At 41.6% G+C, this 13,783-nt stretch overlaps 2 protein-coding genes across 2 annotated transcripts in view; one reads left to right on the plus strand and one right to left on the minus strand.

The window, feature by feature from the left end:
* Nucleotides 1-1,015: 1,015 nt before the first annotated feature.
* On the plus strand, nucleotides 1,016-2,953 carry LOC6619610 (gamma-butyrobetaine dioxygenase). The gene is made up of 2 exons (XM_032725919.1): nucleotides 1,016-1,961; nucleotides 2,033-2,953. Exons 1-2 carry the CDS (start codon nucleotides 1,045-1,047, stop codon nucleotides 2,355-2,357), a joined length of 1,242 nt encoding a protein of 413 aa, XP_032581810.1. The 5' UTR covers nucleotides 1,016-1,044; the 3' UTR covers nucleotides 2,358-2,953.
* A 4,395-nt stretch (nucleotides 2,954-7,348) lies between these two features.
* The window catches only part of LOC6619548 (netrin-B), a 65,009-nt gene continuing 58,574 nt past the window's right edge, over nucleotides 7,349-13,783 (minus strand). The window contains exons 4-8 of the mRNA XM_032724885.1: nucleotides 13,506-13,655; nucleotides 13,309-13,422; nucleotides 13,181-13,246; nucleotides 12,865-13,096; nucleotides 7,349-12,593 (exon numbers count right to left, since the gene is read on the minus strand). Coding sequence (XP_032580776.1) covers nucleotides 12,452-12,593; nucleotides 12,865-13,096; nucleotides 13,181-13,246; nucleotides 13,309-13,422; nucleotides 13,506-13,655 — 704 coding nt within the window. The 3' untranslated portion in view covers nucleotides 7,349-12,451. The remainder of the gene's footprint in view (nucleotides 12,594-12,864; nucleotides 13,097-13,180; nucleotides 13,247-13,308; nucleotides 13,423-13,505; nucleotides 13,656-13,783) is intronic.

Genomic DNA, 13,783 nt, shown 5'->3' on the forward strand with positions numbered 1-13,783 from the left:
GAATGGGAATGGGCCAAAAAGACCCGCAGGCAGACAAAGATGATTCAATTGATTGATTGATTGATTGATTGACCGCTTTGCCGCAGCAGCGGAAAACAGCAGCTGGGGGGAAAACAGACTTTCTAGCCGATGACGTCAAGCAAATCGATGCTGGGTGGCATTCAAGATTCAGCTACAATATGCTAATTCAGCCGGATGCTTATGACTTCTATTCAGATCCAGATTGAGATACAGATACAGATTGACTTGCAACTTTAAATTAGCTGAATTGGTTCAGAACTACAGAAATTGAATAAGGGACTGCTGTAAAATGTTTGCAATTTGTGTCACAATCTGTGCAAACGAAGTTAACCATGTGAATGGGAATTGAGCTGCAATTGAGGGAATTTTAGACTCAGCGATGGGTTAATCAATAAAAAACGGGAATAGTTCATTGAACTTTGATAAGGTAAATTGTAATCTGATTTAATTTTATAATAAAATTGTTAAATTGTACCCACTGTGTCTCTTTGGGTATTTGATATTGGTATTACCAAGGTTTAGAGCCGACTTTCTTTGACTATATTGTACCATTTTATCTGTCGGCCTCTTACCTCTTTTCACTTCTCCGGATTATCTACTTTTTAAGTGCTTTTATTAACAAACAAATTCTAACAGATGCTCTCTCACACGGGAACTAGTTTATTGATAACACTTTGCTCTGATCCAGGGTCGTGCAGTGAACTATTTGTTAAAGGGGGTCCCTAATCCAAACTATATACTTGTTATATATTAGTGATTAAAAATGATATAACAATTTCATTATACAATTATGTATGATTTAAATCTTCGTAAAATAAAACAACGAGTTTTCTAATTAAATTATTTGAGATAGAAACATATTGTCTACGCCCCTGCTTCATCTGGATGCCCACTTGTGGTCTGGTGAGCTGGCAGGCAAAGTCCAAAGACCAGATTTAGCTGCTGATTATACTATTTAGCTTTCTCCGGCGTTTCATTCGGCATTTAAATCTCGAGCAGTCGGCACACACCGAGTCGATCGCCATGTGGGTTCCGAGATTACTGGGTCGTTCCCTGAGTCAACTGAAGACCATTAACTCCGCTCAGTTTTCTCGCCAAATCAGTGCCAAGATCGTGAATGAATCGAGTATCCAGGTTCAACCGGAGGCAAATTCCAAACCTCTAACTTTTCCGGGCATTTGGCTGCGGGACAATTGCATGTGCGAGGATTGCTTCCACGGCAGCTCCAAGTCGCGTAAGCTGGACTGGGATAACTTCGATACCCGCACCCGGCCAGTCAGCCTGCAGACAGATGAGCAATCCAAGGAAGTGCTGGTCAAGTGGAGCGATGCACACGAGAGTAGGTTCTCTTTGAAGTGGCTAAAAGAGCGGAGTTTCGAGCCCGATAAACAGCAGGAATACCTGCGGGATTTCTACAGACCCACGACTAGACACTGGTCGGGTGCGGAGTTCCCGGAGATTGCCCAGCACTTCAGCTACGATGAGGTGATGTCCCAGGACTCGGTGCTGATGCAGTGGCTCCAGGCGCTGGCCGTCTACGGGGGGGCTCTGCTCCGAGGAGCTCCACTGGACGAGGGCGTGGTGCGGCGACTGGCGGACCGGGTGGGCTTCATCCGGCGCACCACCTACGGCGAGGAGTTTGTGGTGCAGGCCAAGCCGGGTGCCCAGAACTTCGCCTACCTTTCGCTTCCACTGCCCCTCCACACGGATCTGCCCTACTACGAGTACAAGCCCAGTGTCAACATCCTGCACTGCGTGGTCCAAACGGATTCACCTGGTGGCAGCAATATGCTCGTGGATGGCTTCCATGTCGCCGACCTCCTGCGCCGCGATCATCCCGAGGACTTCGAGCGACTGAGTCGCATAGTGGTCGATTGGAACGACATTGGCAGCGAGGATGGACGAGAGTTCCACAACATCTGGAGGGCACCAGTCATTTGGTATAACAATATTCATTTTACTAGTAGTTTTATTGAATTCGAAATGACATTCCCCTTTCCCATGCCCACAGCTTGGACGCCGAGGGGCGATACATGCGGATAAACCACAGCGTGCCGCAGCGGGACAGTCACTTCAACGTGCCGCTCGAGGAGGTTCTTCCGTGGTACGAGTCCTACGCCCGCTTCGTTCGCCTGGCCATCGCCGATAGCCACGCCTTCAAGACGCGTCCTGGCGACGTCCTGACCTTTAACAACATTCGCCTACTCCACGGACGTACTGGTTATGATGATTCTGAGCAGAGTCCACGCTATATAGTGGGCGCCTATCTGGACTGGGACATCATATACTCGCGCTTGAGGGTACTGAAAAAACGCTTAACTGCGAGTTGCCAATAGAAAGCGAGATAACATATTTTCCAAGCCATTTGATGTGAGCTTCTCATTTGAATAGTGGCCCCACCGCCCAACGGATTTTGGGTGCTTTGCGAGCGCAGCCACATATGCTCCTGAATCCTGGCATCTTGGCATCCAGCAGCCGGAATCCTCCTAATCCGGTTTAGCTTAGGGCCCCAATTTCGGCTGTTAAACCAGCTCAAGCGCAAAAATGAAAAGTTGTAAAAAATCGCGATGATCTGGCGATGAAAAAAAGTCACCACTTTGGGTAGGAGGGCACCATTTGATGGGTGGTGGGGGAGAATGTCTCGGCTTATTTGCATCGCGGCATTGCCTGACAAATCGTTTGTGAAAATGATTGACGTTGGGCGTTAGGGGCATAAAATGCGTGAAAAGGGGCGGGGCAAATTGGCCAAAACAAGGTGGCAGTGTCGAAAAGTTAAAATTTTCTAGAGTGAATCACTTAAAATCCATTACACAGGAACAACCTCTTATTCTCTCATAGAAATGTATGTTTAACACATTACATTTTATGTATTCATATATATATTATGATATATACTATATAATATTGAATAATAATAAATAGTAAGATCACATGTTTTTTTGTTATGTTTTAATGTACTCAATTTTAGTTTCGATATTTTCACTTAACTGTCATTAGCTACTATTAATAAAGGTGTTTTATTCTGCCATTTGCAGAATTTTCTTTACGATAATTTGGCTTCTGTGCAGTTTTTCCACTTTCCTTGTGAAAACCTTATGGAAATCTCAGTTTGGAGTGCATTAACCTTAAATAGCGCTCAATGAGTAGCCCGTTAATCGGCCGACACGCGTTTCCAGGTCCTCGAGGTGCCAGCTCTCGGGATCCTCGAAGTACCCGGCTGAATGGGGCAAAAAAGAAAGTACTTGAAACCCGGAAACGAAGCCGTAAATGTTGCCGTAACCGTTACTGTAACCGTGCCCCTTACCCTTACCACCAGAAAAAAAAGGAAAATCTGCCGCCTCCGGCTGGAAACTTCTATGCCAATTTCCTTTTAAATATTTTATAGGGCCCCATTATGCCTACTTATGTCTTGTTATAGTAATAAAATAAAATTTAAAAGTACGCGCGGTCGGGGCGTGGTCCTGGTCGTGGGTGGCAAAAAGTGCGGAGGTGGCGAGCGAATTGTTAAGAAAAATATGAAAAGTCTGCGGTAGCAAAACTCGACAACTCGCAGCCGCTGGAAAACATTTCGAACAACAGTTACAACGCCAGCAACTCCACATCGACATCCACATGCCCAGCCCCAAAATCCCACTCCGATTTCCCTCGTCCTTCGAGTCCTTGCAATAACAGGAACGGCAACAGCAAGTGCAAAAGCAGAAAAACCCTAAACCTAGACTGTGTAAGATGGGGGAAAACCCTTGAAGAGAAAAAGCGGCGGAGATTTGCGGTCGAAATTTGGCTGTCGTGGTGGAGTTTTGACCTGCAATAATGGGCCATATCTCTGGGGTGTTTCGACAACTCGGAAAGTTGGTTCCATGTAAATATGGAAAATTAGCTATTAATAGGTGAGTAGTTCCAGAACTAGAATATCTAGAGAAAGGCCAGCCCAAAAGTATGCTGGAATCTGTGGCAAGCAATTTTGTCCAGTAAAAAGTGTTACATACTTAGGGGAAATGTCTTATACAAAATATATGTCGGTTTACATAAAATTAAATTCAGATACAATAAAGATGGCTAAGCGCGCCACTAAATCGCAGATTCAATTGATCTTCCTAACTAACTGCGGTAGTGCATTTATCCTTGTACCCAAGTGAAAGCATTTCCATGGCAAAATCCTTGTGTGAGTTTTGGTATGTGAATGCGGCTGTGGGTGTGTGTGTTTCTGTGTGTGTGTGTGTGTATTCCCTTAACACGCATCATGACGCCCAGACAAAAAGCGAACAACTTCTTTTTCGTTCCGCACTTAGCCTCATCCCTTTTGGCCAAGAGCAACAGCAGCCCACGACGGAAGTGCGGAGGGAAAATGAAAAGTCTATAAAAAGTTTACTTTTTTAATACTTCTCGCATTTATATGTAATAAAAATCTTGTAAAATACGCCTTTTTTGCACTTCACAATGCGCCCCATGTGAATGCCATCAGTGGGACTCTGCGGTGCTCAGATCCCCACTTCTCCAGCTTTAACTTCACATCCGCATCCACATGAACTGAAGAAACTCGAACTCGAACTCGAACTCCAAACCCAAACACGTTTAGGGTTCAGTGCAAAATTGTGTTTTACTTGACTGGCGTCTCTACGGCCTCCGGCAATTTGCAACTATGAAGCAGTTGGGCTTGTCTTCGCCCAGGAGCGAACTTCATCCAAAAAGGGTATCTTAGGGATACCCTTTGTAAAGAAAGATTATAACATTCAACATAATTCATTAACCATTTAGTTAGTATGAGCTATAGAATAGTCTTGAAGTCGTATTGGTTATTAACCAACAATATAATATATGCTAACATTTTTCAACTGTATATTTAAGGGTGAAACTATTAGTTTTCTACAAGTGTTTTGGATGCTGTGTCAACTTTTGTGTTATATTTGCTGCAACAGCAAGTGGCGGCACTTGAAATCCAAGCGGCGTAATTCCAGCAGACGACCAGGCCAGGGCAAAAATGCTTCTTAGCCGGGCTAAGCATCTCCTAGGGGGCCAAATGGAAAAGTCTTTGAGCGTTTTCGAGGGTCTGCTGTATGTTGGCTTGGGTGGTTGGTGTAACAAAAACAACAATATTAGGGAAAAAGGTTTAATGCGGCCTAAGTTACCATTCGCCGTCTTTCGGGGAGTCCCCCCCCCCCACACACCCCCCCCCCCCCCCCCCCCCCCCCCCATCACCGGTTATGAAGGGAAAAGGCTGAGATACTGCGGACGACGACGTCGTCAATCGGCATTTGGCATTTCTAGCCATGGCAACGTCGTCTGGATGATGAGGTTGTGCAGCAGGCCACAAAATCCCAGTTGCCTGCCTCCACTGATTGGCCAACTAATCCCCGTATATCTGTGCTTCCACAATGTGGCGAATTTGGGTTTCCTTCTTTCGCAGAACTTCCGCATTTCGTCCCCTTCACGTTTAATGGAGTCCCGAAAAAAGCATTGGCAAAGGAGAATTTTTCAATTTTTCACTTTAATCAAATTAAAATTCATTCGTTGCGCTTATGAAGCGTGCAAGCGCGTGAGAGAGTGGGTGGCTTTTGGGTGGTTTTTAGGTGGTGTTAGTTGGTTGGGGTCTGTCTGCCACAGGCAGACGCCGCTTTGTCCTTGCATATTGCCAAGGCAACCAGACCGTCCCGGCCTATGGACCATCGCAAAGCCCTGGTCCTTTACCCACCACCCCGTCGAAGTTTTAGCGGTTTTTTTTAGGCATGATACCTTTGCAGCAGGGGAGAGTATTGATTTCGAATCCAAGCAGATTATTATTTTTCCAGTCCGACTGACCCTGTCCCCTTCATTCAATTATTCAATCGTTATATGATACCTTGAGGCCAGCCAACATTTTTGGACTTGAAAAGCAAAAAACAATCAAAAATGGAGATAACATTTTTGGGTTGTAGGTATGCCAGCAGATTTGTTTAATTTAAAACACAATTAATAACTTCCCTTTAATTGGGAAAACAAAATACCGTCTTTATTTATTAAAAGTCATATACCCATATGTATAGTCATATGTACATATATAACTATATATGGTTGCATTTCATTCATGTTTCTATATATTTGATGAGCTCTAATAGCTAATAAAGCGTCTATTTTTAAAAATAAATCCTTTTTCCTTTTTTTCTATAGTAGTTTTGATTTCCCCACAAAAAGTGGATATTTTTCCTGTTGACAGGAACTTACTAGGCCAGCTACGTGATCCCACGGTATCTCCATGGTCGAGCCAAGTCCGCAGACGTGCTGCGCCACTTACAACTCGACGCATTTTATTTCTTTGTCAAGTTTGCCAGGGCAGAAACTTTGTCCGACGCCTTGCATTGCGGTTGTCTTGCTACCGCCCATCGAAGTCCTGCAGGATGAAACATACCGTCCCTTCTCCGACTGCCCGCACAAATCCTTGTTGCCGAAACTGGAAGCGCTGCAAGGCATTTTCCGGGGCAGCTACAGGAGCAGTGGATGTTGTACATTTTGGGCACCATTTCGGATGCAACGGAATCAGAGGCAGCAGTGGCAGCCACCCCGGGGCCGTGAAATTTGATAAATATGCGTATTAGTTTCAGTTGCCGCTCACAGGACTCACAGGATTCGGAGGACCACAGGACCAGAGTTCTGGCGATGATAGCAGCACTCGAATAAAACTAAGAAACAGCCCCCGGGCGGAAATTTTACTTAAATTGCGCTTTAAATTAATTTCGCCAAGGCAAGGACAAGTGGCAAGGTTTCCCATACCTTCCGGTGTCCTTAACTGCGATGCCCCAAAAAGTATGCAGCACTATGGGGCATGAACTTCCCGCCGGCGAAAAGTGTACTGGGTGCTGAAAGTCGAATGCTAAACGTGTGTGCCGCCTGCCTGGCACAATAAACTGCTTATGCAAATGCAAAATCAAATCAAGCTGGAGAGGGGTTAGTAGGGGCCATCGTAATAAGTGCCGGAAGCAGAAGATCCAGATGGGTCCCTCTTTCCAAAGGAGGCGAGACGACTTTATTGCCGTGAGAAAAGGTCGGGGGATCGTGGTGGGCACCTCCTGTGATTCCATTAGCCTGATGTTGCCAAAGGTTATCAGTAATTTGATTCAATATTTTTTATGAATTCGATTTAAGTCGTTAAGCCTTTGGAAAAAATATTCACTCTGCGGCAGCTCTTTAATATCATACAACTAAAATAGAACTTTTTAAAGAATATAAAGAAAAGCCTGTGTAATTATTTGGGAGTTACTTCATTTTATTCATTTGTTTATTACTTTGTATAAATACAATTCTTACCTTTTTTTGTATACCAAACATACTAAATGTCCCATTTAAAACACAATAATTGGTATTGATTTCGTTATTAGTTTTATTATTATTATTAGCAATCTGTCCACTTAATTCGATTAAACTTTCATGCGCTTTTTGCTTTGTTTTCGGGTTTTTTACTTTTTCAAGTACACATAAATGATATATATATAACTTGCATTTTCCTCCATCTGCTTCTGTCTTTGATATATTTTTTTCTTTGCCACAAAAATTGCATACTTTATGTATTATGATTAATCATATTTTAATATTTATTTATATATATATTTATATATATATAAATATATATATATATTTATATATTATAAGTACCAACTACAATACTTTAATATCAGACAATGTGAATTTCTCTTGCTTTCTTCTGCTGCCTTTTCGTGAGTGTGTGTGTGGGTGTGTGTAAGTGTGTGCAATTTATGATTCAACATAATAATTAGCAATAATCCAGATTGTAATCAATTTATCAATATATATATCTATATATATATATAGTTCTATTTGCCTTAGCGTTTCATCTTCTTCACTCGTTACGTTTTTTGAGTATTTACAAAAAATCTAAGAAAAAAAATGTTTGTGTTTCTTTTTTGATTATATTTATGTTTAATATGTATGTATGCATTTGTATTTCTTTTTTTTTTAGCTTACCATATGAATAATTCGTTCTGGACACACACGCTTGATATTCATATTCGTCTGACAAAAAAAAAAAATTATTCAATAATTAATTGTGTTTATTTGTGTGTGTGGTCGAAGGATATGTGATTAGTAGACCATGCTTAATGCATATGCAAACCAAAAGGGAAGTGATCTACAAGTAAGAAAGTCCATTGGATCGTCAAAACTTTCCAGTTCGGGTTCCATATAACATATAAATACATTTTAGCTCTTCTGCTTCCCCTCCTCGTTTTCGATTTTCGATTTTCGCTTTGTTTTAAATATATTCCGTTTAGGCGTATTCATTTATAATTAAGATTAGGAAAAAAAGGTGTGTAAATAAATAAACGGCTTGACATATCAACTAATGACTAATTTGGTTATGTTTGCATCTCTCTCATTAAGTACTTTTCATTCATTCTTTCGAAGTAAATTTCATTTTGTTTTTCAATTAGCGGAAACGGAAGTCAATTTGTCAGCTTGGGGCTGTTGTTCTTGTGGTACGAATAGTGTTTTTGTCGGTGATGTTTGGTGGGCATTTCAATAAATTTAGTGTAATTTTGTATATTCTTGTTTTTGTTTTATTTTTATTTTGTTCTGACCAAATGCTAGTTAACAGTTACGAGCCACCATACCCCTTTCCATTGTTCAGCCTCTCGGTTAAGAGTGTTATTTTTATTTTTTCCTTTATCCACTCAACTGTCGCTGCGTCAATTTATATGCTAATGGGCCTGCATCCTATTTAAAATACATATGCGACAACACGCCTGCTTCCACGCCTCCTCCCCATTCAGAGTTAAATGAACGGCAAAAATTGTGAAAAATAAAAATACAAATAAAAAGCGGCGAAAAGAACCCAATTTATTTAAATCTATATAAATGTTTTATATCTCTGTGCGTACTCGTACATTATATAAATTAATATGTTTTTTTTTTCTTTGAGGGCCGCACGCCCACGCATCCGACTGGCCACGCCCCCTCCCATTTCCATCTGCAGAATGCCGGTGAAAAATTCAGTTAACGCAAAATCTCATTTAAATATGCATGAAGGCATGAAGCCGGTCGCAGTCGACGAGACCAGTCCGAGGCCACAATTGAATTTCTCATTTCATTTTCATTTTTTTTGTTGAATCATTTCCTTCTTTTTTTTTTAGCATTTATTTAATGTTTTATTTTTGGAAGGTTCAGGTGAAAGGGGTTGATCCAAAGTTGGAAACAGTCCTTGCAAGATCAAAAATTGTGGGAAATGCTGTTATTACTATCATTAAACGTTCAGTTTTTTGATTGCTAGAACAATCTGAAATTTGGCTTGATTTTTGAAACTTAAATTCTAAACCAAAGCTCATAATTTTTTGACAACAGTATTATTGACGAAGGTCTTTACAGCATGATGAAATGTAAACGCTCTTTATGTCCAATCCCTGTGAATTGTTAATATTCACAGTTTACACGGTAGCATCTGCATAAAAATGTGTGCTTAAATGTATTCAGTTGACAGTTGACAATTTTGCATTTATTTTGCCCCAGGACATGCTCTCCAAAAATATTATCCGTGTGCGGTGGGCACACGTGTGTCCATGACTCATACGCCACGTTGGCCAGCCAGCGTGAAACAGTAACAGCAACAGTAACAGCAAGGGAAACAGAAACAGATACGAATCCCGATCCAGATCCACATCCAGATGCCAGAAGCAGAGCTAATTATGCGTCCCTGGGCGGAGAGTGAATGCGAACACAAATCTCGGCTTAAATGCCGCAGCATGTTAACTGTCCAACTCTGGACTGTCCCTGCATATGTTGCCCCCATTTTGATTTATCATACATCATGGTCACGGTCGGACCTGAATAATATGTGAATGGCACTGTGTGGATATTTATATGTGGTTGTGGATGTGGATGTTGCCATGGATAGGGGGACACACATCGAAATTGGACGGCCACAAAAGAACCAGAGAGTAGGTGTCGTGCCAGCCGTCGAGCTGAACGAAAAACGAAGCAAAGTCAGCTAAAGATCTCGATTCATGGATGGCTGGCAGCATATAAACACGAAAATAAATTCATTAAAACATTTATCAAGTTCGACACTTGGCTGTCATATATCATGTTACATTTTTGAGCCCGAAACATGTTTAATCCGCAGCAACATCGAAAAATGTAACTGCAATTGGGGGGGGGCATGCATATCACTTGATTCAGCCCACGAAGTTCATTTGTTCTGTACACGGACAGAAATAAATCGTTTTTAAATATGTTGATCAAAAGAGAATATATTATTGCATTTCATTTTCTTACGTTATCTTGATTTTTATTCCTCTACAATGTTTAATTGGCAATAATTTATGTTGAATATTCAGGTTATATTTTGAACTGTTCCATCTTGTGGCGAATTTTTCTGTTTGTTTCTGCTGTTCAATTTGTGTTATATGCGTCATGTTGTCTGCCTCTTTGTTGCTTTTGGCTGTGATACTTATCGAGCGGTACAGTGGGCACTCAGTACATGAAAACGTGTACAATTTCTTACTATTACTTACCAAAAAAGCAATAGTTCGTTGAAAAGAGAGTGTAAATGAGTGTAAATTTCGAACTGAATATTATATTTAATGTATGTTTATTTCCGTCATGGGCTGTCTTCACTGTACCGCGAGGCTGCCTGGGATGAGTTTCAAGTGTTCAAGCGTGGCCTACACATGCTCCAAAAACAAGTTACAACCGGTACCCCGATCCCTTAAAACCTCCAATCACACTTTTAACGCCTTCGATTTTTAGTTTCACACACATATATGTAGATATAGACGCATATACTGTATCTGTTTTTGGAGCCGAGCGAGCCGGAATTGATGCGCTCACAATTTGCATGTATAATTCAAATTGAAAATTAAATTCATATAAATGTATTTTAAATGCGTGTTTTGCCGCTGTTCGCCGCCTTGATTTTTCTATTGATGCATCCATCAAACAAATTGGTATGCAAAAGCGCGTGAAAAATCAACTAGCAGATAGTCAATAAACATGTGCATAATTATCGGCCAAAACTGTTTGCATAAATTCTTGAGAGGCGTTTTTCTGCTCGACATGAAATGCAGGAAAACCAGAAATGATACCAATTGAAACTCGAAACCTGAATTGAAATACCCTTGCAGCTTTCGTCCACAAATGTTTGTTATAAATTGGAAGAAAATACTGCAATTTTTCAATCGCATTGCTTTTGCGTAAGTTGTGTAAATAAATCCCAAAGAAACAGACAAAATACAAATATTCTTTGCTAGAGTAAAATAAATAAGTGCACATGAAAACTGCTGGACTAGTGAACAAATGGTACATATTTAAATAGAAATTTGGCACATATGGAAAATTGAATCAATTTATTGGTTGGATGGCGGAGCGAAGCATTGTGAGGGGTATTCAAAACATAAAAGTTAAGAGATATTTAATTAAAACCCTTTGAAAATATTGACATTGAAAGCTTAGACAATGATGCCTAATTTTTGATACTAATTATTAATGACGTCGCAGCAGATGGGACAAAGATTACTAATTTTTGTCTTGGGTTTTCCATCATAAGATTTGAGTTGCTTGGCAGCGATTAGTTTGAAAATAAAATCATTTGATTCAATTTTAAGGTTTCCTAAGTTTTTATTGATTTGAAAATTAAATGAATGCCTATGTTACCTCTATAAATTGATGTAAAAATGTAGAGTGATTAGAAATTAAGAAGTTTCGTCTGATTTAAAGGAATAAAAGTAATTGGATTTATAGAATATGATTTAAATAAATGTCACATGGTGATCATGTTTTGGCCGAGTTCCCCCAGTATTGGCAAGTGTGTGGACGGTTTTTGCCAGATGGTCGAGAGTCGTGTCGATGGTTCATGACTGCACTTATGTGTCGACGCAGCCTGTTTGTCCATCATCACCCCATCCGGTTGCATTGACCGTTCATTTGCCACCCAAAATTCAGTTTGTTTGCTTGTCTAGAATCGCGACACGCGATGTTACCGCTCTTTTTCGCACTTATTTTCAATTTATAACTGTTTTTTATGGCCGGCACATAATCGTTAAGGACACGCGGCCACGCCCACACGCCAACAGGCCCACCCATTGGCACGTAACTGTAATTAGCATTTGGTGTTTCATAAAAAAGGCGGGGTTAATACGATGTACGTTGTGTTTTCGCTTGTTTTCCGATTGTTGGATGGGCTTGTTTGTTTGCTGATGTTGTGTAAAAGCGCTTTATAGACTAGAGACCGCCCCGGAAGGAGATTATCTGGGTAGGAATTGAGATTATATTGACGGGCTATTGGGTTTGCGGGCCACTTCCGTTTGGGAAATCGCCGTGGCTGATTAATTTATAGCATGATGCCGAAGAAGGTCAGAAACTTGAGTAAACTGTACAATTTATACAAAAACCGATACCTAGCCAAGTGTGTGAAATTGAAATCCGCTCTGACATATTCCGTTTCCGGTTCGATTCAACTGCATTTGCGTGCCCGCCGCTGGAACCGCTTCATGCGAAGCGACCACTCGTCCTTCCATTCAAGGACCACCGAGCTCGGTCCGATGGCCAAGTAACCAGGCGCCGCCTCCGAGTCACGTCCAAGGATGAGATATGATCTGAAAGGGTGGGAAATTCAAGAAATAGGGCTTGTTAGACGTTTCCCGAGGACAGTGAGTTTCATATCATAATCCTTAGGGCTAAGTACTCATGCCAAAACAACATCTCTTGCATCAAAAAGCTGTTATTGGGTGCCAAAATGTTATAAGGAGGTCTTCATTAATATTATTTATGTTGCTAGCTTAAGAACTGAGCCTTCAGCCCATTCATAACATACTTATATACACCGTAAACAAAAATTAGTGATATATGTTATAAGATAGTACTCACTTGTTTAGCTTTATTTTTGGACACTGGCACTCGATGCTCTTGCGCGGCACCAGCAGCATCATATTGCCCCTTCCGAGCAAGGAACTCGTAGTGCCCGACATGGGATTCCGCTTGAAGATCGTCTGGATGTTGATCTCGTACTTGTAGATCTCGTTCTGTCGCTCTATCGAGAACTTTTCCGTGCTGATGTCCTGGGAGGCGCGATCGTGGCCAATCACCTTGGCCAAAATGGCTAAAAGTCAAATTAGACAGACAAAAGAATAAAATAGTTATAGATAGCTTTCTTTTATAACGTATAGTTTAATACCACTCTCACCATAATCTTCCATGCAAAACTTGTTGAGATTGAGCTTCTTGGGACTCGCCTTGCACTTGCCGCAGTCTGTGGATAAGTAATTCATATTTGTCCGCGAAACCAATGGCATTTTCTCTCAGTGTACTTACACTTCTTCATCTCCTCGACCTGGGAGCCACCGCCATCCTTGTAATCACCAGTGCCACCCCCTCCACCGCCGCCAGCACTCTCGGCCTGAATCATGTTCGCATTGGTGGGCACCTCTGTTAATTTTAATGAGAAAAGCGGGGGATTAGAAACCATGGATTCGAGGGACTCAAGGCGATCTCGATTTCTTGGAACTCACTGATGCAGGGTGCCACGTGGGAGCGGGTCTGCTGGTAGCCCCGGGCACATCGGTTGCAAGTTAGTCCGGTGACGCCCTCCTTGCAGGGACACTGGCCACTCAGGTGATTGCACGTCTTGCCCGTCGAACCCACTGGATGGCAATCGCAACCTGTAAAGAGGGAAGTATGTCATCCTAATTAGAGCGCATCCCCAACCATCCAACCATCCATCCATCCATCCATGCATCCATCCATCCATCCATGCATCCATCTATCCAGCCAACCAACTATCAATTCC

This window comes from Drosophila sechellia, chromosome X, assembly GCF_004382195.2.
Source record: "Drosophila sechellia strain sech25 chromosome X, ASM438219v1, whole genome shotgun sequence".
NCBI classification, from domain to species: domain Eukaryota; kingdom Metazoa; phylum Arthropoda; class Insecta; order Diptera; family Drosophilidae; genus Drosophila; species Drosophila sechellia.

Coding starts and splice junctions, on each gene's coding strand:
- LOC6619610 (XM_032725919.1), top strand. CDS start 1,045: ATGTGGGTTCCGAGATTACTGGGTCGTTCCCTGAGTCAACTGAAGACC. Junction 1,962..2,032: donor TGGAGGGCACCAGTCATTTG/GTATAACAATAT, acceptor CCATGCCCACAG/CTTGGACGCCGAGGGGCGAT.